General features: G+C 43.8%; 1 protein-coding gene across 1 annotated transcript in view; it reads right to left on the bottom strand.

The window, feature by feature from the left end:
- Positions 1 to 27,803, bottom strand: part of LOC147125083 (uncharacterized) — a 51,654-nt gene that overhangs the window by 11,037 nt on the left and 12,814 nt on the right. The window contains exons 2-6 of the mRNA XM_085997116.1: positions 23,436 to 23,610; positions 18,984 to 19,127; positions 11,322 to 11,447; positions 8,382 to 8,627; positions 7,144 to 7,269 (exon numbers count right to left, since the gene is read on the bottom strand). Coding sequence (XP_085853242.1) covers positions 7,144 to 7,269; positions 8,382 to 8,627; positions 11,322 to 11,447; positions 18,984 to 19,127; positions 23,436 to 23,610 — 817 coding nt within the window. The remainder of the gene's footprint in view (positions 1 to 7,143; positions 7,270 to 8,381; positions 8,628 to 11,321; positions 11,448 to 18,983; positions 19,128 to 23,435; positions 23,611 to 27,803) is intronic.

Here is a 27,803-nt window from a genome sequence, read left to right as displayed (position 1 = left end):
GCTGGAGTTCTTTGAGGAAGTAACATACAGGGTGGATAAAGGGGAACCAGTGGACGTAGTGTATTTAGACTTCCAAAAGGCATTTGACAAGGTGCCACACAAAAGATTATTGCTCAAGATAAAAAATCACGGGATTGGGGGTAATATTCTGGCGTGGGTGGAGGATTGGCTCTCTAACAGAAAGCAGAGAGTTGGGATAAATGGTTCATTCTCAGATTGGCAATCAGTAACTTGTGGTGTTCCGCAGGGGTCAGTGCTGGGTCCCCAACTCTTTACAATCTATATTAACGATTTGGAGGAGGGGACCGAGTGTAATATAACAAAGTTTGCAGATGATACAAAGATGGGAGGGAAAGTGGTGAGTGAGGAGGACATAAAAAAACCTGCAAGGGGACATAGACAGGCTAAGTAAGTGGGCAGAGATTTGGCAGATGGAATACAATACTGGAAAGTGTGAGGTTATGCACTTTGGCAGGAAAATCATAGAGCAACTTATTATCTTAATGGCAAGAAACTGGAAAGTACTGAAGTACAAAGGGATCTGTGGGTCCTGGTGCACGAAACTCAAAAAGTTAGTATGCAGGTGCAGCAAGTGATCAAGAAGGCCAATGGAATGTTGGCTTTTATTGCCAGGGGGATAGAATATAAAAACAGGGCGGTATTGCTGCAGTTGTACAAGGTATTGGTGAGACCGCACCTGGAATACTGCATACAGTTTTGGTGTCCATACATAAGAAAAGACATACTTGCTCTCGAGTCAGTACAAAAAAGGTTCACTCGGTTAATCCCGGGGATGAGGGGGTGGTCATATAAGGAGAGGTTGAGTAGATTGGGACTCCACTCATTGGAGTTCAGAAGAATGAGAGGCGATCTTATTGAAACATATAACATTGTGAAGGGGCTTGTTGGGGTGGATGCGGTGAGGATGTTCCCAGTGATGGGTGAAACTAGAACTAGAGGGCATAATCTTAGAATAAGGGGCTGCTCTTTCAAAACTGAGATGAGGAGAAACTTCTTCACTCAGAGGGTGGTAGGTTTGTGGAATTTGCTGCCCCAGAAAGCTGTGGAAGCTACATCATTAAATAAATTTAAAACAGAAATAGATAGTTTCCTAGAAGTAAAGGGAATTAAGGGTTACGGGGAGCGGGCAGGAAATTGGACATGAGTCTAGGTTCGGAATGGTCATGGCCCTGTGGGTAGTGGAGTGGGCCCAGGGGCCGTGTAGCCTGGTTCTGCTCCTACTTCTTGTGTTCTAATTCTGTGTTAGATTTCAGGAGATGGTTTTATTCCTGTTCCTGGCTGGGGTGGAGATCGCCTTTACAGAAGGTAAGTACTGTAGAAAATATAGGGACAGAGTGATCTCCTGGACGAGTTTCAATCGCCTAGATGGGTCGGGGAGGAATTTCCCAGATTTTTTCTCCCAAATTGGCCATTGGGTTTTTTATCTGGTTTTTCGCCTCTCCCGGGAGATCACATGGGTTCGGGTGGATGGAGAGTGATAGAAGATTTGAGGTTAGGATCAGATCAGCCATGATCTTATTGAATGGTGGAGCAGGCTCGAGGGGCCGATTGGCCTACTCCTGCTCCTATTTCTTATGTTCTTAGAAAGAGATAACACTACCATGAACTGAGTGAGAATCTGTCGAGAGTTATAGGAAGAAGCGCGCTAAAACTGCAGGGGAAGCGGCCAGTAAGCTGGAGATGCTGAGTGCAAGCTCTCATCAAGTCTCACGGATATGTGTTCAGATTCTAATGGTGGTTCTCTCTCAGCATTCTCATTGCAATAACAACCTGCAGATATTACAAAATGTTGTGTTTTGTGTGTGGTCTAATTCTTTCTGGTGGTCTGCGCATATGTGGAAAGTTTAATTAAACTACAGGAAGAACCAAGTCGTCAATCAGGCTCTGGCTTACGACTATCAAAAAATGAAAAGTGAGAAGCTAATCAACATAGGAGTGCAGCAACAAACACTACAACAAACATTTCTGCTTTGCAGAAGCGATTTGATTATCTGTGTGAATGGGATAGTCACGATGGATGCTCCACAGCACATTAATCATTCAACACATTCATTCATAAATTTTAGCAAAACAGCAGCTGATATGCTCTATTGTTTTACTAGGGGGAGAAATTCGGTACAGCCCCATTTGGGGCACTAAAACCTTAAGGGGGAGAAATTCGGGTTTTTTCGCCTCCAGTTAGCACCTCCGGGGGGTGCTAATGAGGCGCAAATGACTGTGACCGGGCACAGTGCCGCTAACGACTCCCGCCATATTCAGCGGGAGTTTAGAGGCAGCACTACGGCATTGCACGCCGATCTCCTGCGCCCGGAGATTGTGACGTCATCTCCGGGCGCATTGCCCCGTTAGCACCCTAGACCCTAAATTGGGTATCGCCCCCTGAAGCTGCGCTGAGCAATGACAGCGACAGCTTCAGGGGACGCGTACCGGGTGGCCGGCCACTACCGGGGCAAATATTAAAGGGGAGGTGGCCGGCTGCTGTGAAAAAGAGTGCCGTTTTCATTGCCGCTCTGGTCGCGGTTTGTTAGCGGGTTACGTGCCGCGATCGCTCAGCTCTGATTAAGGAGCGGGCTGATCGCACAGCACCCCCGCTCCCTGCTGGGTCAGGTGGATGGCTTCTTCCTGGCAGAGTATGCAGCTTGAGCCCTTCCCTTTAATTGAGGGAAGAGCCCCTCGTACGCGGCAGCGCTACGCGGCCCAGTGTGTAACGCTGCTGAGCCGTGCGCCCCGCACCCGTCCCAGGAAGGAATTGGAGCGCTTGATTTAGTGCTCCACTTTCTTCCGGGGGTGGTAACCCGAATTTAGCGGGCGGGACAGAACTTCCAGCCTGGCGCAAAATGTCTCGCCTCCCGGATGTTACCGCCCCCAAACGGGGCGATACGTAATTTCTCCCCCTAAAAGTTGAAAAATTAGTGCCAGGCCCTAACCATTCTCGCCTCCTGCGAAATTCAGCTTTAGCGCTCCAAGAGGGAAGTGGAGCACGAAATCAAGCGCTAACCACGTCTCTTAGGGCACTAAAGTCCAAGAGTGGGGCAGTAGCGGCAGAGCGCTGAACAATTTCGATCGCATTGTAAATGGCAGTCTTTCATCACAGAGGCTGCTTCCGTCGCTTAAAGGGAAGGGCCAACGATGCTGTACAAGCGAGTTGTCATCAGTTCTTTTTTGCAAGGCGACCTGGGCGACTGCCATTACAGCCCCAAACACTCTCACAAAGTGGAGGGCTTGGACATCTTGCACCAATGAATCATTTAAAAATTTGCACAGGCACCAGACTGGTGCAAATAATAAAGGTTGCGCTAGCTGAAAAGCATTCCCTTTAATTACCGCTCCCGAAGCAGCCAACCGAATTCACAATGCCTCCTCTTGCTGGCATTGCCAGCGCGAAGCGATAAAGCAGGGGGCGAGAGTCAATTTTCCATCCAGGGCAATAACGGGGTGCTGCGCACTTTATGATGTCACGATCTGCAAGGCGCTAGAGGCCCAGGCGCTAAGAGTTACCGGCATTGAAGTTCGCGGGCGTCGCTGCATTCGCCGCACCCGGGCGCTAACCGCTTAGCGCCCCCGCCAGGCGCTAACAGGAGGCATTAACATACTGAATTTCGCGACCCTAATGTTTTGGTGACTGTAATAACATCTCCAGGTATATGTTGCAGCTAGCGCCCTCTAGTACTTTGACTTCAGATTACTGATCATTCCACTTTCTCTCCACTCTACTATTATAGTAGATCAGATGACCTCTGGCCCATTTGAATTCACAGAAGCGCCATCAACAAAATTTGACACTGATCCACAGAAGGAGATATTAGGACAGATGAAAGAGGTAGGTTTTAAGGAGCATCTTAAAGAAGGAGAGAGCGGTGAGGAGGCAGAGAGGGTTAGGGAGGGAATTGTGGAGTTTAGGGCCTAGGTAGCTCAAAGCATGGCCGCCAATGGTGGAGCGATTAAAATAGGGGATGCGCAAGAGGCCAGAATTGGAGGAACACAGAGATCTCGGAGGGTTGTAGGGCTGGAGGAGGTTACAGAGATAGGGAGGTGCGAGGCAATGAAGAGCTTTGAAAACAAGGATGAGAATTTTAAAAACGAGGCATTGCCGGACTGAGAACCAATGTAGGTCAACAAGCACAGGGGTGAATGGTGAACGGGACTTGGTGCGAGTTAGGATACAGGCAGGCAAGTTTTGGATAAATACAAGTTTATGGAGGGTGGAAGATGGGAGGCAGCCAGGAGAGCATTGGAATAGTCAGGTCCAGAGGTAACAAAGGCACGGATGAAGATTTCAGCAGCAGATGAGCTGAGGCAGGGGCGGAGTCGGGCAATGTTACAGAGGCGGAAGCAGATGGTCTTGGTGATGGCGCGGATATGTGGTCGGAAACTCATCTCGGGGTCAAATTCGACACCAAGGTTGCAAACAGCCTAGTTCAGCCTCAGACAGCTGCCAGGGAGTGGGATGGAGTCGCTGGCTAGGGAACGGTGTTTTGTGGCCGGGCCACCTCTTTCATTCTTGAAAAGCTGTGAAGGAATGAGCCATATAACCTATTCAGAAAAATACACCATTCTATGAAATAATTCTGGCCTTATTAAAACATGACAAACTGGGTCTGGAAATCTGGAAGCCTGTAAACAGCATACAGGCTATTGAGATAAGATAACTTGTTGACACTGAATTAATAACCTTATTGAAACAGAAGGTTAAAGGTTCCTGAAGTCTGGAGCCTTAGAAAGAACATAATGGTACACCCTGTTAAGGTGTCCTAAATTACACTTCGGAAAGAAACACAGAAAATTAAGAAACATATGCCTTCGTAAAAATGACATCAAATGAAACACAGGAGACACGATTCTGTGTTGCAACCAGCTGAGGTAAATAAGAATTGCATAGATCACCCTGGTTGAGGAGTTTTAATTTACACGTCGTAAAAAGACACAAAAAGACCTTGGTAAAAATGACATCAAATAGATGCACCCGCTGGTTACACCGTTTTTTATGATAAGCTTTGAACACCTAGGGTAGAGACATAATTCTTAATGCTACCAGCTGATCTAACTGTAAGAATAGCAGGGGTCAGCAGAAAAATGACTAGAGATAATTAGCTTACATCAGCAGAAAACTTCAAAGGAAATATGACTGCAAAAGGGTATAAAAATTGAACTTTCAAATGGGATGATAGACTCGCTTGAAGGGACAGAGCGATTCTCAGCTTCAGAGGCAGACTCTGTGGGCAGGATTTTCATTGGGCCGTGGAGGCAGGATTGGAAGCGTGTGGGGGTTTAAAATCTCGAAATCGAGGGGCACAAACCCATCCCGCCTCCATGTCAGTTTCAAAGGAGGCGGATACCCGACCTGTGCTGGGACCCGCCTCCCCGAGGTGGAGGGGATTAGTGCCAATTAACTGCCTGTTAACAGGTAGTTAACAGGCAGTTTTTAGCCTAATCCCTATTTTTATTCTTGAAGTGTGGGATTTCCGATGACTCCAAACCATGCCAAGTTAGCGAGGCGGATCGTTGGGCTGAAGGGCTTGGAGGGTTCGAGATGTCCGGTGTTCAGGTGAGTGATGGGTGCATGAATGCAGAGGTAAGTGCGTTTGGTGTGTTTAAAGAAATTTAATTACCTTTACTTACCTTTACAGCCTTCCTTCCTTCAGATCTCGGGAGTCCCTCATCTCATCGGCACAGAAAGCAGAATGGCCGCGAGCTGTCAAAAGTTGCAGCATTCAGCTTTCTGTTCCGGAGAGATCTCCAGATCAGCCTGAGAGGAAGGAATTAACTTGGAGTACAGGTTGTCAGTGCTTGACAGCTTCAAACAGCTGTCAAACGCTGATATTTCATCTGTCAAAAGCTCTTGACAGATGAAATGTTAATCTGTGATGTCACCTGTTGCCGGGTGGCCCTTAATTGGCCTGCTGAGACCACTGGGCGGGCTCAACAAGGTCAATCAAGTGAAAATCAGGTGGGTTGGCCACAACTCGATGGAGGCGGGACTACAACCCCGGAAGTTGTAGTCCCGCCTCCTACACGCCTCCTCAATGAAAATCCAGCCCTGTAAGTCTACACCTCTTTGTACCTCAGGTATCAAAGGTATTTGATTTTGGTGGATATCCTGGAATAAAGACTAAGAACTGTAAAAATGTAGTGAAGTTAAGATTTGAGAATAAGGATCTCTGATAATAGAATTGTAAGGTTTCTGTTTTTGGAACTGTTAATGTTGCGATTGAAACACCTATTGTAATTACATGTCGGTTCTTTAATAAATCTATATATCTTTAGAATTGTCTCACATAATACTTCTGTATCAAACTCGTGAACTCAATCTCTGTACACTCTTTGGTGAGGAGTTGCAGAGTTCTGAGGGAGTTTTCCGGACCCTCATAATATCCGAAAGGTTACAGTCTAGCTAAACTTATTAAAAGTGCTATCTGGAGGATGGTAACATCTTCAGGTTGTTCCTTTCCTTTAGGGAGAGATGGTCCAGACCTTTGGACCCAGTTAAGCATCTTTAGGATTCAGCTACCTCAAACTTTAGTTGAAAGTGAATGTCTGGGGAATACGCCTGATCTGGGGTAGCCCTAAAGGGGCTAGGACTAGTAATAATCCCTTCAAAGCCTCTTAAAAATCTATCTCTTTGTGCATGCCTTCCTAACTCGTGTTCAATATTCTCTTTCACTTTGTAAAGCACTCTTACCCATTCTCCTACTTGAGGGACATTTATATAAACACAAGGACCTAGAAATTGTATCAGGCAGGGCCTGCTTTTCAGGCTGAAGACAGGTGCTGAGGGAGCTAAGGTGCTGTGTGTGCCGCTTATTGTGCCGGAAGTGCGCTACATGCCATATTGGTTAGGGCGCTAAGTAGTTGTCCAGGATGCCTGCTCGAAAGTAACGTTAGGCCCCTGCTTTACATAGTAATGGACCCAACGCCTATTGCAGGCCCTTTTGCGAAATTGGTTGACATCTGACCACAGCCTGATAGAAATTGAACGAACAGGATTGGGTCCACTCCAGTCAAGCTGCCTACCTACCTCTAGTGTCTAGGCTTTCTCATGAAGCATAGAAAGTTGAGCAGGTACTGGAGTTACCCATGGTTTATACCATGGGGAGAAATTGGAAGAAGAAAAGTATAACTAACCTGTTCCCGAAGAAGGTTCATTTGCAAATACATTTCTTCTGTTTTTTTCCTTAGCTTTTCATTTTCAGCTTGAGTGCGCTGTCGGTCTCTGTGTTCTGTCTTATAATCAGATTCATAGAGCTTTGTCTATATTTAAGAGAATTATGAATCAAACATTGGACTCATTCTAGATTAAACTTTATTCATTTCTGGCATCGACTGAATCAGAGATGTACAATTTTGGCCATGCCGCGAATGCTTTCCAGGCACTAATCGGCCTACTAAAGTCCCAATTTGGTGGACGTGAAGCGGGCACATTTTCGGCTGGAACTGCGCCACCTGCCATATTGGGAAAAGACAGAAAATCATCGTCCTGGCCTGAAACAGGCATTAGGCCTTTGCATATACAGATAAAGGGCTTGACACCTGTTTGAGGCTCCGTTATAAGATTGGTTTGCCCTGAGGAAGTCGGCCCCAGCACCAGTTTCACTCAGTAAAACCAAATCTTGGGACTGCATGTTACCAAGAAGGTAAGTTTTTAAATATCCATAACTAAATGAACCTGGACCTCCGATTCCCCTCCCCTCACTTGCCCGAAGCCCACAATGCTAACAGTGGGCCGATCTTCATTGACTCTTCCTCGGCAGGCTCTTTGCACCTTGCCAGCTTGATGGAAATGAGGCCTGAGGCCCAATATCAGGGACACCTCAGGCTTCCCCATTCAGGTGCAAGTATATTAGCCTGTGCCCCCTGTATGCCGAAATTTCTACCCCAAACAGTTTTATCCTTTCACAGACACAGCCCTACTTTTGGATTTGAACTATCTTTAGTCCAGAAAGCATTAATCAGCTCAAACTGCTATTGTTAATTTGTTTAGTCTAACATATACAGTAGCACAGGTACAACCTAGTCCTGCTGAGCTCCTTTCTTCAACGGTTATTTGCCACAACATAATCACCTCAAAAAATGAACTGTCAAACTTATGCTGGCAGACAGAAACAATTGAATATTAAATCTCTTCTATTGCAGGATATAATGAATGCCATTGTTGAAGCTTTGAGATAAATTAAAGAAAAAAGAAACAATCAAAAGTCATATGATAAAAAGACAGGCTTGCTCTCAAAACCAATATTCTCCCCTCCTTGTCCTAGAGAATGCTAACCTTTTAAATCCTCCTTCACCTCCACGGTAAGTAAAATTCTATCACAGATTGACCTTAGGGAAGAAAACAGACCCGGAGGAGAAAGATTATACCCTACCTGACACACGAGAGCGACCACTTTGTCCTGAAGCTCCTTACACTCCTTTTGTGAGATTCCGTTGCTGGTTACATGTCGGGCTGCTTCTGGTTTTGGCAATCTGCACTGACTGTGGTCCTTTGTCTTCTCCGAGACCCGCACATCTTTTGTTGATGAGAGCGTTGCATCTTTATAATCTGTTTGTGATTGGCGATAGACATCGCCTGTTTTTTCATTGTTTAGAATTGGTGTCCACAGCTCATCTTTCTAAACAAAGTATAAAGCACAAACATGCCCTGAGGGGCATTAGTAGGTGTAATATAATGGCTCGGAATTCGCTGCGCTGGCGATATTGACCGTTGTGCTCCCTGATCCTCCAGTGGCAAATTTTTAATGCTGCAATTTGCTGGAAAATAATTAGAAAGGCCGCAACAAGCGTAGTGGTAGATCGGGAACAGAGCAGCAAATGTCTGATACACATTCAAGGTACCGGACACCGACACAGAACAGAACAACACATTGTTTAACAGGGTCGCGTTTAGGAGCAATGGCACTGGTCTGATAACTTGGGGATGGGTCACGGTCTGTACGGATAGAATAGTCTGTCCCAGTCGGGTTTAATCTGATTGATGAGGTTGTACTGAAACAAATAGCCATTAAGAGACCTCTGTGCAAAGGGTTGTCTCCCAAACTGTGTGTGATTCCCCAGCCGTATTAAGTACCAGTTGTAGTCAATGCTTAGCGCACAAGCTCAATAAATATTAATATACAAATAATATCAGTCGGGGTAAAATCAGAATATGCCTGGCATTTAAAACACTTATTCTGTTACTTAATTGAAATTCAAGATTTGAATTAAGTTCCTAGAACAAGCTCTATCCTCAGGCAACCTGTACAGTGATTGAATAATGATTCTGAGCCCTCAAGCACCTTTCTGTAATGGTCTAAGTGGCTGTTATGATCACAGTGACGGTAATTCAGCAAACTCAATCGTGTCATTGGTTTTAATGAGGGGCGGAGCTATGATAATTCGCTGTTTGACTTTTTCGACGAGGGAATGGCATCTGACGCCATCATTTCCTGGAATTTCTGCACCATTAAAATGTCGTATATCATAGATCTATGGCGCAGTTTTCAGAAAATTCAGGCCCATAACTTTCTTAATCTTCAGGTAATACACACCCTACCCTACTTTTCATACCATACCAAGTTTTTAGCAAATTCAGGCCCAATGTTAATATTATGTGGTAATTCAGTGGAATAGGAAATGGTAGAATATTTGAAAATTACTTGAAGACTTAAACGTTGAATAACTTACTCAGTTATTAGCTTGCACTGTTATATATGTATGCACACACACCCAACATAACAGAAGCTAGACATAGTGCTTCGTCCATCTTACGCACACACATAGTTGTTGGGGATAATCTGAAAACAGCCTGCACTTGGAAATTTCTGTAGCTGGGAGTATAGTACAGTGAGAATGTGTTGGTGTTGAAATTTGCTTCCTAGTTCACCAGACCAGTAACACTGGCACTTGCACTGGTGCAGTGATAAATTTACTTACTTACACAAGAAGGAATACTGGAATGAACAGAGAGTTCTATAGTATCAGCCATTTTAAGAAAATGCATGACTCCATGAATTTGGGAGGTATAATTATTTGCGTAATGGGGGGAAGGTCAGGACTTATTTACATGCACAGTACGGCAAGTACTGTAGGGAGATCTTAATTTGCGCTGCTTGTAGTTGTTACTAAACCTATTATTTTAACTAAAATACCATAGTTATTAAACTTATTTAACTAAAGTACCAGGAATCTGACTCAGTCGCATACCATAGAGTAGGAAGTATAATTTGGAATTGCTCACTATAAGTAGATTAGCCTGAATGAAGTGTCAAATGAGGAATTCCCCATATTGCAATCTATACATCGCTATTTCTTCTTATGTTAAAATATTATTCAGCACATCATTTAACTTGCATTGTTGCAAGGTAAAATGGAGAACATCATTTTTTTCCCCTCTACCAAACTGTTTCACATGCTGGCTCAGGACCTAATCCTAGATCTATCTAAATACAAGATCACTGCAAGGCTGTAACAATGGGTTATATACTTTTATGGGACAGACATCCCATAATCATTGGCATATGTTTACATTCTAGTTGCAAGTCTTCCACTGCTTTGTTAAAAGTGTGTGGGTGTGCGTGGGGGCGTTGCACATTGCTATCATACTCTAAGACTTTAAAATACACTGGTCAGAGCAGAATTGGAGTAATGCTCATCGGCGAGCATCAACAAGAACATACATGCATTAGGAAAAGTTCAGAAATGATTATCAAGAATGATCTGTGTAAAGGGGATGAGCCAGGGGGAAAAGTTAGTACAGATTTAAGCCCTGCAGTCTACAGAAAAAGTTAAGGAGGGGCCTTATTGAGGGATATAGAATATTAAATTTTATAGGCAAGATAAACCCAGAATATTACTTCACGTTGAGCCAGGTCAGTTGAAACACAGAAGATAAATTTAAATTAGTGCAATGTAGCTTTACAATGGCTATTAGAAAAATAAATCTTTACTCAAAGGGTGATATTATTGTGAATAACTGCTCAAAAACTGGCATTTTTCATTGCTTCTGGGATTTTTCTGCAGTGATTGGGGCAGCAAATTCTGTTACACATGGTAAGTGTAGAAATTCACAGGATGCCACATTGCACCAAATCTTTTGTGCCAGAAATAATTTATTTAGAGTTAGACATATTATGGGGTGTTTACAATGCATTTGGATACAATGCTTGATGAGCTTACAGTGCTGGAGAGAATGAGCTTTGATGGACAGAAAGGTCTTTATCCTTGAATTGAAGCAAGATTTACTGGCCATTCGCTATGAAGGGGCGATAAATCTAGACCAGCACATTATGCTTAACCCTTAAAGAGCTGGAATAGAGTTTAAGACTTACCAAGGGTGGTCGGACTCTTTCTCTCATGCTGTGTAATTTACTTTCCAGTTGTCTCACATATTCCTGGAGCTGTTGATTCCTCTTCATCTCTTGGATTAAGGACTGCTCATAATACTCCCTTTTGCGCTAATTTCAAAATGAACAAAAAATGTTTTATGCACTGATTAAAGATGACATGAATATCTGGTTCTAATGTTGTGAACCTGGTCAAATGAACCTGCTTAGCCTTAATTAGCAAACAACATTTTTGGCCCTATATCCATTCAAATAATGTGGCTGGAGTTACTGCACCAATACAAATATTGACAAATGAATGGCAAGGGAAACCGTTACAAAAAGAGACTTAAGTGAAAGATTCTGAAATTCTTAGCTTTCATAGTTAAGACCTAGCTAAACATCTAAAGTCTCTGGGAGATGAGAGAATGCATGTCCTATTAAAATACAGAATTCTAAACTTCTCAACGGTTTCTGGCTGAGGCGGAGATCACCTCTTACAGAAGGTAGGTACTACAGGGAACTCAAGGTCAGAGTGAGCTGCTGGGCTAGTTTTGATTGCCTAGATGGGTTGGAGAGGAATTTCCCAGATTTTATCCCCCAAATTGGCCTGGGTTTTGTACCTGGTTTATCGCCTCTCCTAGGAGATCACATGGTTTTGGGTGGGGTGGACAGTATATATTGTGATACATAAGGAATTGTGTGTGACAAGCTCGATGGACCAGAGGGTCTTTACCTGTCCGTCATTTTTCGTATGTTTGACACTGTCAATCTACTGACCCATAGCAACCACGAAAACTCCCCAAAGGTTAACTGTACTGTTGATGCATTAATGGTCAAATTAGGGACTAATTTCAACTAAAACTAAGTAGTAAATTAGGAAGTAGACGTACAATCGAGGCGTCAGCGTTTTCACTCTGCTGTCTGCTTGTCAACATTTGCGGACAAAAAAAGATTTAAACTTCCCACATCATGCTAAGGTCTTTCCATAGTGCAGCTCAGCAGAGCTCTTCTGCTATGGCCAGACTGGGTGCTGCTGCAATTGTGGTTCTGGTGAGGTGCTGATTTAAGGCTCCCAGCAAGTAAGCGGAATATATTTTTACATTAATGCAGCAGTCAGGTGCCAGTTATTCTGCATATTCTAAATCACTATGGTTCAGTCATTTTAACGTGCTGGAATATTTTTAAATAGTAAAACACAAATATGCTGGCTGTCATATAAACGCTGCTACAGGGTAACTGTTTGATAATGCCTGCAATCTGAATAATAAGCATTCCAGACTGAAGCACCATTGCTAACAGAACAGAAAATAAGCTTTCTGCTTTGTAAGGAGTCTGTTGGCTCCTCTGATTACAACATGAAAGGTGGGGGCACAAGGCAGTGTAGGGGTAGGGATGTGGGATTCTGGGAGTGACTGAGTCAGTGTAGGGGTGCGGGGGGGGGTCTGAGTGTGATGAGGCAGTGTAGGGGTGGGGGGGTGTGATGAGGCAGTGTAGGGGTTGGGGGGGTCTGAGTGGGATGAGGCAGTGTAGGGGTGGGGGGGGATGATGAGGCAGTGTAGGGGTTGGGGGGTTCTGAGTGTGATGAGGCAGTGTAGGGGTGGGGGGTGTGATGAGGCAGTGTAGGGGTTGCGGGTGTATGGGGTAGTGTAGGGGTGGAGGGGGTATGAGTGTGATGAGGCAGTGCAGGGGTGGGGGGGTGTGAGTGTGATGGGGCAGTGTAGGGGTGGGGGGGGTGTGAGTGTGATGGGGCAGTGTAGGGGTGGGGGGGGTGTGAGTGTGATGGGGCAGTGTAGGGGTGGGGGGGGTCTGGGTGTGATGAGGCAGTGTAGGGGTGCGGGTGTGTGAGTGTGATGAGGCAGTGTAGGGGTGGGGGGTGTGAGTGTGATGGGGCAGTGTAGGGGTGGGGGGGGTGTGGGTGTGATGAGGCAGTGTAGGGGTGGGGGGGGGTGAGTGTGATGAGGCAGTGTAGGGGTGGGGGTGTGGGAGTGTGATGAGGCAGTGTAGGGGTGGGGGTGTGTGAGTGTGATGAGGCAGTGTAGGGGTGGGGGGGCGTCTGTGTGTGATGAGGCAGTGTAGGGGTGGGGGTGTGAGTGTGATGAGGCAGTGTAGGGGTGGGGGGGGTGGTGAGTGTGATGGGGCAGTGTAGGGGTGGGGTGTGTGAGTGTGATGGGGCGTTGTAGGGGTGGGGGGGGTGAGTGTGATGAGGCAGTGTAGGGGTGGGGGGGGTGAGTGTGATGAGGCAGTGTAGGGGTGGGGGGGTGTGAGTGTGATGGGGCAGTGTAGGGGTGGGGGGTGTGAGTGTGATGAGGCAGTGTAGGGGTGGGGGGGGGGTGAGTGTGATGGGGCAGTGTAGGGGTGGGAGGTGTGATGGGGCAGTGTAGGGGTGGGGTGGGTGTGAGTGTGATGAGGCAGTGTAGGGGTGGGGGGTGTGAGTGTGATGAGGCAGTGTAGGGGTGGGGGGGTGAGTGTGATGAGGCAGTGTAGGGGTGGGAGAGGTGAGTGTGATGGGGCAGTGTAGGGGTGGGAGGTGTGATGGGGCAGTGTAGGGGTGGGGCGGGTGTGAGTGTGATGAGGCAGTGTAGGGGTGGGGGGGTGATGAGGCAGTGTAGGGGTGGGGGGTGTGAGTGTGATGGGGCAGTGTAGGGGTGGGGGGGTGAGTGTGATGGGGCAGTGTAGGGGTGAGTTTGATGGGGCAGTGTAGGGGTGGGGGGTGGTGTGAGTGTGATGAGGCAGTGTAGGGGTGGGGGGTGGTGTGAGTGTGATGAGGCAGTGTAGGAGTGAGTTTGATGGGGCAGTGTAGGGGTGGGGGGTGGTGTGAGTGTGATGAGGCAGTGTAGGGGTGGGGGGGGGGGGAGAGGCAGTGTAAGGGTGGGGGGGAGGGGTCTGAGTGAGACGGAGGCAGTGTAGGGGGTCTGGCTGCAGCTGCCAGTGTCGGGGGAGTGCACATCTGGAATGTTTGTGAAGTAAAGCATTCGAACTGCTAAAACTGAAATATTGCTGGATATATAATTTGATTAATTTAATTAAAAGTTGACTTTACAAAAGCTTGTGGCAAATTCAGAGTCCAGTGAAATCCCCACTCAGCTCTCACCCTCCATCAGTAAACTTTTCAGCCATGTCTGTGATATTGGGGATAGTAATAAAGGTGGCTTAACTCTCTCGTGTGTGAGGTTTGTGAGATCTACAGCTCTGTATTACCTGTTTTCTCTTCCGCCACCCCCGATGTATAGTTCAAGCCAGAAAGAGTGACGATTATAGCAGAGGCTACAGTACATCAGAGAAAGTGATACCAAAGGGCTTCTATATTTTACTCAGCTTCAGTGAACAGGGGCTAAGACTTTAGTGAAGTCTACAGTGAGAGCTTTATTTCATAGGAACAACCATATTTGAATCTAAACTGGACGCAATCATGGACGTGGTTTACAAATCTATTCCCGTGGCTGATTTTTCGATCCCTCCTGTGCCTGAGCGCTGGTCCGGCATAGCACACCCAAAGAACACTGGGTCTAACCCAACTCGAACGTACCCACCCCCCCCACCCACCCGCACTTGTGGGTTCTGGTCATTTGCTTTGCCCCACTGTTCCCCATGGCAGGGGCCTGCACTCAGAGTTAGGGGTGGAAAGCCAGGCACTGCTGCAGTCCTGAGAGGCAGTGGGTTTGGCTTTCAGCTGTGGGGCCTTCTTCATGCTATACACAGAAATTGAGGAAGTAGTAGCAGGAATGGTCCCACCCACCTCATTGACATGCCTGCAGCTATCGTCGGTACAAGCATTCTGACCGCATCCCATCCCAGGGGAAAGTCCAAAAATCCCGAGGCAACATTAAGGGGTGGGGAGCTGCCATCATGGATCTCACCCCTTTTTTTACTGGGCTTTACATCTGTGAAATAAGTGTTGTACAGGGCACAAGCCACAGAAAAAGCAGGTCATATCTCTTAAGTAATTCAGAGTTTGGATTCAGTTTAGTATTCAACTAGAGTATATTTGAATAATTTAAATACTGTTCAGAAAGGCTTTCTGAGGAGTCATGCTGTCCAACTGTAACTGGATGATACCAGTGTCTAAGGGTCTTCATTACCAGCCTCACCCACACTCCAATGACAATGTTTTGAGGGAAAGCAGTTTCTCTCCTGTGCTATAAACTTAGTTATTTTGCCAGCCTTCTTGAATACTTCTGAACAAATGAACCAATTTAAAACCTTGTTTTTTTATAAATTGTTAACTGTGGCTAGACAACTGGATTAAACCAGTGCTCAATACTTGTAATGAATTGGTCACAAATGTAAGCACAACTCTAGTTAAACAATGACTACTTGAATTGTTTTGCATGATGTTTATCTGACTTTGTGCTTGGATTTTCAATCTTTTAATAGTTCATTGAATGAATTTGTCCCTAACTGTCCATCGTTGATTAAGACAGTCCTGGTTGAGCTGTCCAGCCAGTTTAACATGTCTTACAAAAAATAAGTTGCATTTATATAGAGTGTTTCATGTCCACAAGATGTCCTAAAGCGCTTTACAGTCAATGAAGTACTTTTTGAAGTGTAGTCACTGTTGTAATGCAGGGACACACGGCAGATGATGAGTACAGCAAGATTCCACAAACAGCGATGAGATAAATCACCAGAAGAACTGTTTTGGTGGGGTTGGTTGAGGGATAAATGTCGGCCTGGACTCCAGGAGGTCTTCCCTGCTCTTCTTTGAGTGGGATCATCATGTCATTTACATTCATCTTAGCAGACAGATGGGGCCTGAGCTTACAAACTCATTGAAAGATGACACCTCCGTCAGTGCAGCACTCTTTCAGTACTGCACTGAAGTATCAGCGTAGATTATGTGCTCAAGTCTCTGGAATGGAGCTTGAACCCACGAGCTTCTGACTCAGAGGTGAGAGTGCGACGCGGTAACTACCTGAAATGCAAGTTCCAAGAAGTTACAGTGCGGATCTCACTATTATAATACTTCAAATTCCTGATGAGATCCACCCAGGCAGAACTGGAATGTTTAATGTTTGGTCAATTATATTCTTTTTCAAGGTACTGTAATCATAAGTGCCCTGCTTGAAATAAGGAATTGAGGTTAATTACTGCAAAACATATGGCCTTTGCTGCTGTTACAACAGCATGTCTGGTGACAGCAAAAATAATACTGAGATAAATCCAACCCGCCACAATGATACAATTACAGTTGGTATTCTCCAGAGATTCAGCAATGTGACCTTCATAACAATGCACTTGAGATAAAGAATCCACCATTGACTTTATTCAAAATGATACTTTAAAATTTGTAGATTCCACACGTCAACTATTACTATCTTTACTGTGATTTGAGCTTGTGTTGCAAGAGCAAGAAGCTTCTGTGCAGCAGTTTACTGTCATCTAGCAAGAAGTAAAATAAATGACGTGGGCTTTAACCAATTAGCAGGTCTAAAGATTATTTTATTCAAATGTATACCTTTAAAATATACTTTCCTTCAGAAAATATAACTCAACATGTTAAGATGATTGTGTTCTGAGGAAAACAGCTCTCTTCTAAATGAGTAGGCCCATTACTGTATGAGGTTACCAAGAGAATTGCACATTCACCCCACAAACGGAGAACTGGTCATGATTATGCTTATGATTTTGCATCTTACGAACCTTAACTCTTTTAAAAGCAGCACTGTACTTGAATTCTAGTTATAAATGCAGACTTCTAAAATGGGGTCATCAGTAGAGACCACTGTTACTGCAAAGAAACATATTCACCCATGTAGGCTTTCAAAACATTCTATAATAAATGAAAGAGAAAATGCATTTCTATCTAAGAAGAGCTGGGACAATAGTTTAAGGTTGCAATATCATTTAGGGCTCCTGACAGCATCCAGACCAGTGGAGTCACTTTGGAGAGGCTCCTAAGGTCCTTGAGGATGTTACAACTCATACCTCTGTCTTGGCCACGGATTATTTATTTTATACTTTTACTAGTATATCCATCTATGCACTATACCTGGCAGCCTTCTTGCTACTCCTTCAGTCTATTGGGTGCCATTATATTTTAGGCCACCATTAAATATTTACAAGAAAATTCTCCACACGTCACATAACGGGAAGAGAGTATATTTTACACCTTGGTAACAAAGGCACTCTTGATCACACTGCAAGAAAACATCCATCCAGGCCAACCTAGAAAAGTAGCAAAAGCTGATCAACAGCTTCAGAAAAGCTGACACAACTCACAAAATATTGACAACTCCAGAACAGCCTTTATGTGATTTATGGTTAATGTTAAGGGGGCCAAAATTCCTTGTTTACACCTGGATTGTGCCCACTAGTACCCTCCAGCACTGATCTTACCAGAGTTAGTGGGGTTAGTGGGATGACACCTCTTTTACATGAGGCAGGCGGGTGTAATCACCACTACAGGTGCATCTCTGTTAGGAAACCAGCGGAACCCCTGAGGAATTTTGTCCCCAACACCTTTATATTTCACAAATTAATGGATTTTTAAGCTAAAAAGTGAAAAACAATGGAACATACAGATTTTGAACAGACCATTACTTACCCAAAAGTTACGTCAACTGTCACTAATAAACATGCCGCCCCCAGCCGTCACTGTCTCACATCAACCTCCACCATCCAGTTCAAAAATTCACACGACCCCCTCCAGATCCAATTCACAGAGACACAAGACCTCATTCAACGCCCTACTCTCTTCTTCAACCCTCCCAATTCTTACTGGCACAATTCTCCCTTTCCTTCAAACTGTCATTCTTCGCCTTCTCTGACCTAATTAAGCTGGTACTTTTCTTCCACGTCCCGTATGCTCACCCTCTAACCCCCCCCCCACCCCCACTTGTTCATGCTGGCACACTTTCTTCCCACGCCCTCACAGCTACTGCTGGTACTCTCCTTCTCCATCACCCCAAAGTGCCACTCCCAGCTTCTCCTTTCTTTCCCCCAGTACTGCTCGAAACCTCTGCTCTTTCCCTCGCCCTTTCATTACCATTCATTTCACCTCTCCCTTTATCCTTGTCCATTTACCTCCCTCTTCATTGCCTGCGACTTCCTCTTCCCAGTCCTCTTCAATTTCCCCTTCCATCTCCCTTTCATTTCCACCCATTTCCTGCCACTCCCCTTCTTTTACTGGTGTCCACTCCCCTCTCACTGCCGTCCATTCTTTCCTTTCCCTCCCCATCCATTTCCCTTCGTGTCGTGCATTCTGCCCTTTTCCCTTGCCAAATATTTCTTCTTTTCCCTTGGTAACCATTCCCCCAACCTGGCCCAGTGGCTTACACACCAGATAGACCTCATTCCTCCTGTCACTGTGCTCGCAGATCTAATGGCTGGGGATTGACAGCTGTGCAGGAGTTCCTGTTCTTGAGAAAGTTCCTGCTTACAGTGTATACAGATGGCAATCTGGGATATTAACGCTGGGAGGAGCAGGCCTGTCTGGTGTATAAGCCATTAGACTCAGGAAGAGCCAGCTAGTGGGTCAGAAATAGATCCAATGACATTGACTTATACCATCAAACACTGAAATATTGATCAGCCCCCTAAAATGCTGACTGTCAGGGCAAAGCATTAATGGTTAACATATATGAAAAAGGGGATTTTACTAGGAAACAATATGCTCCTGAGTAAAAGTCATTGATCAGTAATTCTGGTTGGTGGTGCTGTCTATACCTGCTCATTATCCAGTTTCTTGGAAAGGGTGCTTGCGTGCTGATTGGTATCTGAAAGCTCCATCTGCAGCACTGCCACTCTTTGCTGAAGTCCTGTTGTGGTTGCTCGAAACATCTGGTCCCAGTCTTGGTTGAGTTTCATCAGCTGAAAGAAGATTCATATGATAAGAATGGAAGCAGGTACAGGTAATCCATATTAGCTGGTGTTCAGTGACTACCTACCACCCCAATCTTCAGTTTCCATTTACATCAATTACTGGAGAGAAAATTTCCTGATCAATTGGGCATTATGTCTTAGTCAACTAGCAGAATTGACCCAAACAAATGATACTTCATTATCACCTGTTATGGGAATAAATTGCACTGATTGACGGATTGTGTCCACTCTGTTCAGAAAATAGTCTCTCTGAAACTACCCTATCAAATGCTTTTAACATTTTAAACACCTTGATTAGATCACCCCTCAATCTTCTGTACTCAAGGGAATAAGTTTATGCAACCTGTCCTCATAATTTAACCCTCTATGCCCTGGTAGCCCCTCCAAGGCCAATATATATTTCCTGAGGCACAGTGTCCAAAACTGAACACAATATTCCAGATGGGGTCTGACCAAGGCTCTATACAACTAAAGCATAACTTCCTCTCCTTTGTATTCTAGCTGCTTTGAGATAAAAGCCAACATTCCATTAGCCTTTTTGTTTACTTTTTGTACCCGTCTACTATCTTTTAATGATTTGTGTACTTGGATTCCCAAATTGTTTTGCCCTTCTACAGTTCCTAGTTTCTCACCATTTAGAAAATGCTGATTCATCTTTATCTTTCTTGGGTCCAAAGTGGACCTCACACTTGCTCACATTGAACTCCATTTGCCACAGTTTTGCCCACTCACTTAATCTGTCTATGTTCCTTTGCGACTTCCTGCTCCCATCTGCACTACTTACTGTGCCTCCTAACGCTGTGTATTCTGCAAACTTGGATATACAACTCTCTATTCCTTCATCCAAGTCATTAATAAATGTGAAAGGTTGAGGCTCCTGAACAGATCCCTGGGGAACACCACTTGTCACATCCCACCAATTAGGGTGCCTACCTTTTATCTCCACTCTCTGTCCCCTACCTCCAAATCAACTTCCAACTCAAGTCAAAAGGCTACCTCCAATTCCATGTGCTCTCATTTTTCATAATAATCTCTTATTGAATACCTTCTGGAAGGCCATATAGATAACATCCATAGACACTTCTTTATCTACCTTATTAGTGACCTCAAAAAATTCAACTAGATTAGTCTTACATGACTTACCCTCAACAAAGCAATGTTGACTCTCTCTGATCAGCTCCGATCAGCTCCTATTTGTTTAAGTGCTAAGTCATTCTATCCTTAATGACAGATTCTAGTAGCTTTCCCACAACTGACGTTAAACTGACAGGCCTGTAGTGTGAAGGAATAAGCCATATAACCTATTCAGAAAAATACACCATTCTATGAAATAATTCTGGCCTTATTAAAACATGACAAACTGGGTCTGGAAATCTAGAAACCTAACTGTGAAAAAGCTGTGATAGCATTCTGGCTATTGAGATAAGATAAGTTGTTGACACTGAATCAATAACCTTATTGAAACAGAAGGTTAAAGGCCCCTGACAGTCTGAAACTTTGGGAACAAGACAATAGTTCACCCTGTATAAGGTGTTCTAATTTACACCTCGTAAAGGAACACATAAAAGTAACAAACATCTGCCTTCATAAAAATGATACCAAGGAAAGCGCACCTGCTGTTACATCATTTTTTATGATAAATTTAGAACACCTAGAGGAGAGACATGGTTCTGTAGTGCTACCAGCTGAGGTGACTAAGAATTGCAGGGGTCAGCAGAAAATTGACTAGAGATAATTAGCTTACATCAGCAGAAAACCTTAAAGGAAATACCACTGGAAAAGGGTATAAATAGTGAACTCTCAAATGGGATAATAGACACGCTTAAAGGGGCAAAGCGATTCTCAGCTTCAGAGCCAGCTCTGTAAGTCTCCAACTCTTTGTACCTCGGGGATCAAAGGTACGGTATTTGATTTTGGTGGATATCCTGAATAAAATTAAGAACTGTAAAACTGTAGCGAAGTTAAGATTTGAGAGTAGGTTCTCTGATAATAAAATTGTAAAGCTTTCTCTTTTTGGAACTGTTAATGTTGCGATTGACTCACCAACTGTAAATTATATGTCGGTTCTTTAATAAATCTATATATTTTTAGAATTGTCTCACATTATACTTCTGTATCAAACTCGCAAACTCAATCTCTGTACACTCTTTGGTGAGGAGTTGCAGAATTCTGGGGGAATTTCCGGACCCTCATAATATCCGGAACGTTACAGTCTAGCTAAACTTATTAAAAGTACTATCTGGAGGACGGTAACATTTTCAGGTTGTTCCTTTCCTTTAGGGAGAGATAGTCCGGACCTTTAGGCCCAATTAAGCGTCTTTAGGATTCGGCTACCTCAAACTTTAGTTGAAAGTGAATGTCTGAGGAATACGCCTGATCTGGGATAGCCCTAAATGGGCTAAGACTAGTAATTTTCCCTTTAGTAGTTATCTGGTTTCTCTCTCCTACCCTTCTTAAATAATGGAGTGACAGCAGAAAATTTCCAATCTAACTGCACAATTCCTGTATCAAGAAAGCTAAGAAAGATTATGACTAACACTTCTGCAATTCTCTCACCTACTTACTTTAATACCTTGGGTTGGAACCCATCAGGTCCTGGAGAATTATCTATTTTAAGTCCCATTATTTTCTCCATTACCAATTTGTTACTTATATTGAATCCAATAAGTTCCTCCCCTTGATTTATTTTTAGTTTCCCTTCTATCACTGATATTTTATCCTCTTCCTCCACTTTGCAAATGAATACAAAGTAATAAATCTTAATTACCTTGTTGTCTATTACAGTATCCCATGCATCTGTCTTGAATGGGCCCACATCTCCCTTGGCCACTCTCCATTCACTGTCCGTCGCCAATGCTTGCACCAGTACCTGCTCCTAATCCATGGATACAACACGCACAGACAGACTCTATCCCCTGATCTCATGCTATAGCCACATTAGCCACTGCATCATCCACTGCCACAACTGACACTTATGTTAAACAGTGCTTTCAACTAATCCATACGAATGTACTATGCCAAGTTCCACGGCCACGCACTCAGAGGTCTCATCCCTAGTCTACAACCTCGCTCCCTGTTGCTGTGTCATCCAACTCAGAGTTTTGCTGCAGCACACTCACTCTCTCACTCTGCGATCCACTGCATTGTCTCCCTGTTGTTTCCCATTCCCTTTCTTGACAATATGCAGTATCTTTTGTTTCATGTGTATCCACAGGGAGAAAAAAAAAGATACACAAAAACAAGTAGAACACATCCAGCGACCCCAAAAAAATGTTCTGTCACAAGCTTTTCCAGTGGGTCACAGACTTTGGGAGTTCAATGCCAGCTGACGACAGCACCCCAGATATAATCTACTTTATTTCCAACTCACTATGAGTAATGCCAAAGGAAATCAAGTAACATTATAAAATAATGTTGGGTATATATTATCCCTCTGTACATAAGATTTTAAGGGGCAGAATTCTGAATAATTCAAACTTGACAAAATGTTAAATGTTCAAAGAAGAACAGGGGTGTTCTCCCATTGTCCTGGCCAACATTTAGCCATCAACCAACAATTAAAAAGGTGATCTGGTCGCTTATTTCATTGCTGTTTGTGGGACTTTGCAGTGTGCGAATTGGCTGCCGTATTTCCCACATTACAACAGTGACTATAATGCACTTTGGGATGTCTTATGGTTGTGAAAGGTGCTATATATATATATATGCAAGTTTTTTCTTTCTTATTTCTTTCTAACTAACTTGAGATGGCTCACTTTGGGTCACTTCAGTTTTTGACTTGAGCTGAGCACTTGTACCTATGACATATGTTTCAGAGTCACTTACATTCATTCATATTGATTGGTTTTTTAGTCAATCTGACATGTACACAGAACGTCATTTAATTACACAATGGAATGGAATGAACCCACAACGTGGTCTAAATGCCTTGATATGATGATCAACGTAAGCAACCTCTTCCATAATGGCATTTGTAATAATGGACTTGACTTCCCAGCTAATTATATGTGCTGCCTTGATGTGATGCTGGCAACATCACTGACATCTCAGAGGCAAGCTTCCAGCAGCGCACATTAAAACATAAATATCCTCAAGGCATTTTAATAACTATGTGCTTGACTGATTTTTATTTTGTAGAGAAGAGGACTGTTCTAATTATAAACCGCTGTCAGTGTTGCTCTTTGCTCAGGAGGGAAACTCCAGTGGGGTGTTGCTCAATAGATTTTGCCTATGCAAATGATCAAGTGTGTATGTAAGTTGCTTAACAAAATAGAGAAGTGCAAGAGGACCAAATACCTCTTTGTTCATGCGTCTCAGTTCAGTGTTCCTGTTCAGCAGCAGTAGTTTCTCCTCATCTGCAGTAGTGACACTCATGCTTTCTGTGATAAAGGTCACATTCTCCTCGTCTCCAAACTCATTCACAGCTTGGATCAGTTGGAATGGTTCATTTGGTGCCCTTGAGATACTTTCTCTAAAAAGAAGATATTGTTTCATATCAGTGCTCAGCAACCTGGGGCACTACGGTCAGGCAATCATATAACACAATAAACTAGACCAGTATCACTGCAATTCTTAGAATAGCTGGTGGGTAATTACGGTTCAGATGCCAAAGTTCATCTCCAGTACAGGGAAATTCAAACCATTGTCACAAGCAGTAGAGGGTAAGTGCCGAGCTTTCCCATCAATGAGAAAAACATTTTGTTCTCCTGTGAACTATGATGTTCTCGACTGTCCAATAATATTTCAAAATCCCCAATTGAGGTATTTTCATTTCAACTTGGATTTCATCCAATCATACTGCCATTATTAACACTTCCAATTTTTATATTATTTCTAAGCTACAGTTCTTCACAAATTGTTTCACACAATCTTGAAACATAATAATGTGAATGATGCATGAATAACAGGCTCAGCTTCTGTCCAAACTGAGCCATCAAATCATTCAAACACCATTCTCCTCAATAAAGAGGTTAACTTGATAGTCAGGAACCAGGTGACTGATCGAATATCCAATGTTAACATCTGTTCACTCATAGGTAGATTGCTGTCGTTATCAGGTTAACCTGAAGCGGCGAATAGCTCTTGTTTAATAATGTATGTCTTTAAACCAATAATATTTTAATAAACTCATTATCACATCATGCAGTGTTATCCCTCCTAAACGCAATGATGTTTAAAGCCACTCTGCACTACTAGTTATTTTCATGTTCAAATCTAAAGATATGTGCTTGCTCTGTGCAAATGAACTCTTAGGTATCTTTACTGGAATTTGATATGCATCGCACTAAAGTGAATCTCAGTTGTAATCTTTGCATGAGAGATGCTTATCTGTGTTGTAAAGGTGACTGGAAGTTTGCTATTTATTTTGCAGAGGACATGTGGCAGAGACCAAATGCCATAAACAGTCATTGTCTGATGTAGCCAGTGAGTCAGGAGTTAAATAATTCCAGTCTTAGACAGAGATTGCGCATCACCTGCTCTGATTGATGTATGTCCCAGAGGTTTGTGCTGCAGAGGGTGACTTTGCTACAGCGGTGGGGGGAATACAACATGTGGCGTAAACTCGAACACAGTGACTTGTAGAAACAGGTACATTGTGCAATGACAGATCGAGTGCAGCAATGGGAGGTCCATTGAGGTCTATATGCTAGGCAACCAGTCTGTTTTAGAGAAAGGTCATTTTCCTTGCAGTGTTATCCCTCCTAAACGCAATGATGTTTAAAGCCACTCTGCACTACTAGTTATTTTCATGTTCAAATCTAAAGATATGTGCTTGCTCTGTGCAAAATGAACTCTTAGGTACCTTTACTGGAATTTGATATGCATCGCACTAAAGTGAATCTCAGTTGTAATCTTTGCATGAGAGATGCCTATTTGTGTTGTAAAGATGACTGGAAGTTTGCTATTTATTTTGCTTGGGTAACTTTCTGTTAATTGACAATGATGTGCTACTGACAATACTACACTAAAGGAACATTAATATTCTGCAAAAGTTACTGCCATTATTGTATTAGGGGTGTAAGTAGGAGTGCGCAATCAGGTGATCGCTGGTGTAACTGCATAACTTATCATGTCAACCACTAAATTATTTCTGCTTTATTGAACATTAAAGAAACGTCCCCGTGCAAAAACCACAACAAAGTAGTTAGTACTGCAGCTATTGTAACATGGGATGTGGCACACTCATGCTGTGCCAGACAAAATGATGGCACTGAATTTTTATGAAGAAATTGTTTCATGAACTGGCAGTGCCTAAAGTTCCCTGAATTTTAAAGATGGCCCTTTAACAAATTCTTGGGTGAAGCACATGTAGGTGATACTTAAATATTTGATTTCACAATTTATCATCTTCTGAACTGCACTGGAGGCACCAAATGCCACGAACAACAGAGGACGATTAGAACATAATGAAAAGAAGTGAATATGTTGATAGAATTGTTACCAGAGAAATATGGTACAATGCCATGAAATAAGCATTAAGCATCGTGGTTGTTAGGCTAGAGAAACACAAGAGATTTATGGGGCAGGAATTTAACTCAGGAGTCGGGTTGGAGGCGGGACTACAACTTTCGGGGTTGTAGTCCCGCCTCCATCGAGATGCGGCCAATCCGCGTGATTTTAACTTGATTGACATTATTGAGCCCGCCCAGCGGGCTCAGCAGGCCAATTAAGGGCCACCCGGCAACAGGTGACGTCACAGACTGAAATTTCATCTGTCAAGAGATTTTGACAGATGAAATATCAGTGTTTCAGTTGTTTGAAGCTGTCAAATGACAGCCTTACTTCTAACCTGAGTCCTTCTCCACAGACTCAGTTAGAAATCTCTCCTGCACAGAAAGCTGAAGGCTGTCACTTTTGACAGTTCACAGCCATTCTGCTTTCTGTGCCAGTGAGATGAGGGACTCCCGGAACCTAAAGGAAAGGCTGAAAAGGTATGTAAAACTTATTTAATCACTTTAGACACACCAAACACACTTACCTTTGCACTCATGCACACATCACTCACCTGAACACCGACATCTCGACCCCTCCAAGTCTTTCAACCCGATGGCCCGCCTCCTCTAACTTGGCGTGGTTTGGAGCCGTCGGGAATCCCACACTTCGGGATTAGGCTAAAAACTGCCTGTTAACTACCTGTTAACAGGCAGTTAATTGGCACTAATCCCTTCCCGCCTCGGGTAGGCGGGTCCCAGTGCGGGGCGGGTATCCGCCTCCTTTGAAACTGGCATGGAGGCGGGTTTGGGTGCGGGAAGGGGTCAGGACCCCCGATTTCGGGATTTTAACTCCCCGAACGCCTCCAATCCCGACTCCACGGCACAATGAAAATCCTGCTGTAATTAGTGGTTGCTCCTGTGTAAATGTGGATAGTACTTTAGGTGTTGAAAAATACGACAGTCTGGTATGACTACGATCAGGTGATCTTTTCCAGTTCCTTCATGTCTCATTTCTTTTTTTTCACTTCATAACTTGGAGTGCTGCCATCAATAAATCAAGACCAGTGTATCTATAAAGATACATTGGCATGCCAAAAGCACAGAGGTCACAGAAAACTTATAGAATTACTGAACACTGGCTTTCCATGTTTTAATGCCATGTTATGCTGCATTATCAGAGATTCAATTCACTACATAATTTACCTCATTACCAAGGATTGTGTTATAAAATAGACAGGACTGGATGTTCACACACATTAACACTCAGGTGCAAGATACTTCCCTCCCTCTCTCTACCTGGCTGAGAAACAAGGTAACGTGTCAGCTTCTAAGCGGCATCAGCGTGCTAATCACTTCATCTCTATCTTTTATTTCTCTACTTCTTGTTGCACTTGAGGCCTGTTGCAGCTCTGTCCAACGTAATTAGATCAATGTTACAGAAAATTTATATTTGATTCCATTTCTTTCTGATTAAATGATTATTGGTGAGGAAAAAAAATAATTCAATGGAATTAAAAACAAACAAAAAATCTTACAAAGGACAAGAGTAACTTTTGAAAGCATTTGTCCAGTACCTGGGTGGAAGGTATATATTATTTAACTGTAATATATAAGTGGCAAGGCAAAAGTTTTTTTTGTAGATTTTCATTAGTCAGAATCTGCTCCCAGTGTTGAATTGCAGACTAACTCTGCTCTTCCCCAACAATGTTGCCTTACTTCAGCAGTGTAGCATTAGTGTGCTATAGGGAAAGAGCAGAGTGTGTCAGCTGTGGCTCAGTTGGTAGCACTCTCACCTCTGAGTCAAAAGGTTGTGGGGTCAGGTCCCACTCCAGGAACTTGAGCATTAAAATCTAGGCTGACACTCCAATGCAGTACTGAGTGAGTGCTGCACTGTCAGAGGTGTTGGGGGGAATTTTGCCAGCCCTGGGGAGGCGGTTATGGAGGCGGGACTGCCGGGAAAATGGCAGAAACTGGGAGCAGGTACCGAACCCGCTCCCAACCTGCCTCAGTGCCATCTTCCCGGGAGGCAGGTCCCCATCTCCTCAAGGCGGGAAGGTGATTACAGCCAAATAACTGCCTGTTAACAGGTAGTTAACAGGCAGTTAAGAGGTGACATAAGAAAACTACTAGGTGTTGGTCTAAGCGTTAAAGCTTTAATCAACTGTTTTACAACATGGAGGTCTAGTTGTGTCCTTCACTAGTTCCTGTTAAGAATGTCCTGAGCAAGATA

Source organism: Somniosus microcephalus, chromosome 1 (assembly GCF_052327205.1).
Source record: "Somniosus microcephalus isolate GS21.2 chromosome 1, FLI_Smic_1.0, whole genome shotgun sequence".
NCBI classification, from domain to species: Eukaryota; Metazoa; Chordata; class Chondrichthyes; order Squaliformes; family Somniosidae; genus Somniosus; species Somniosus microcephalus.
This window is presented reverse-complemented; position numbering and strand designations above follow the sequence as displayed.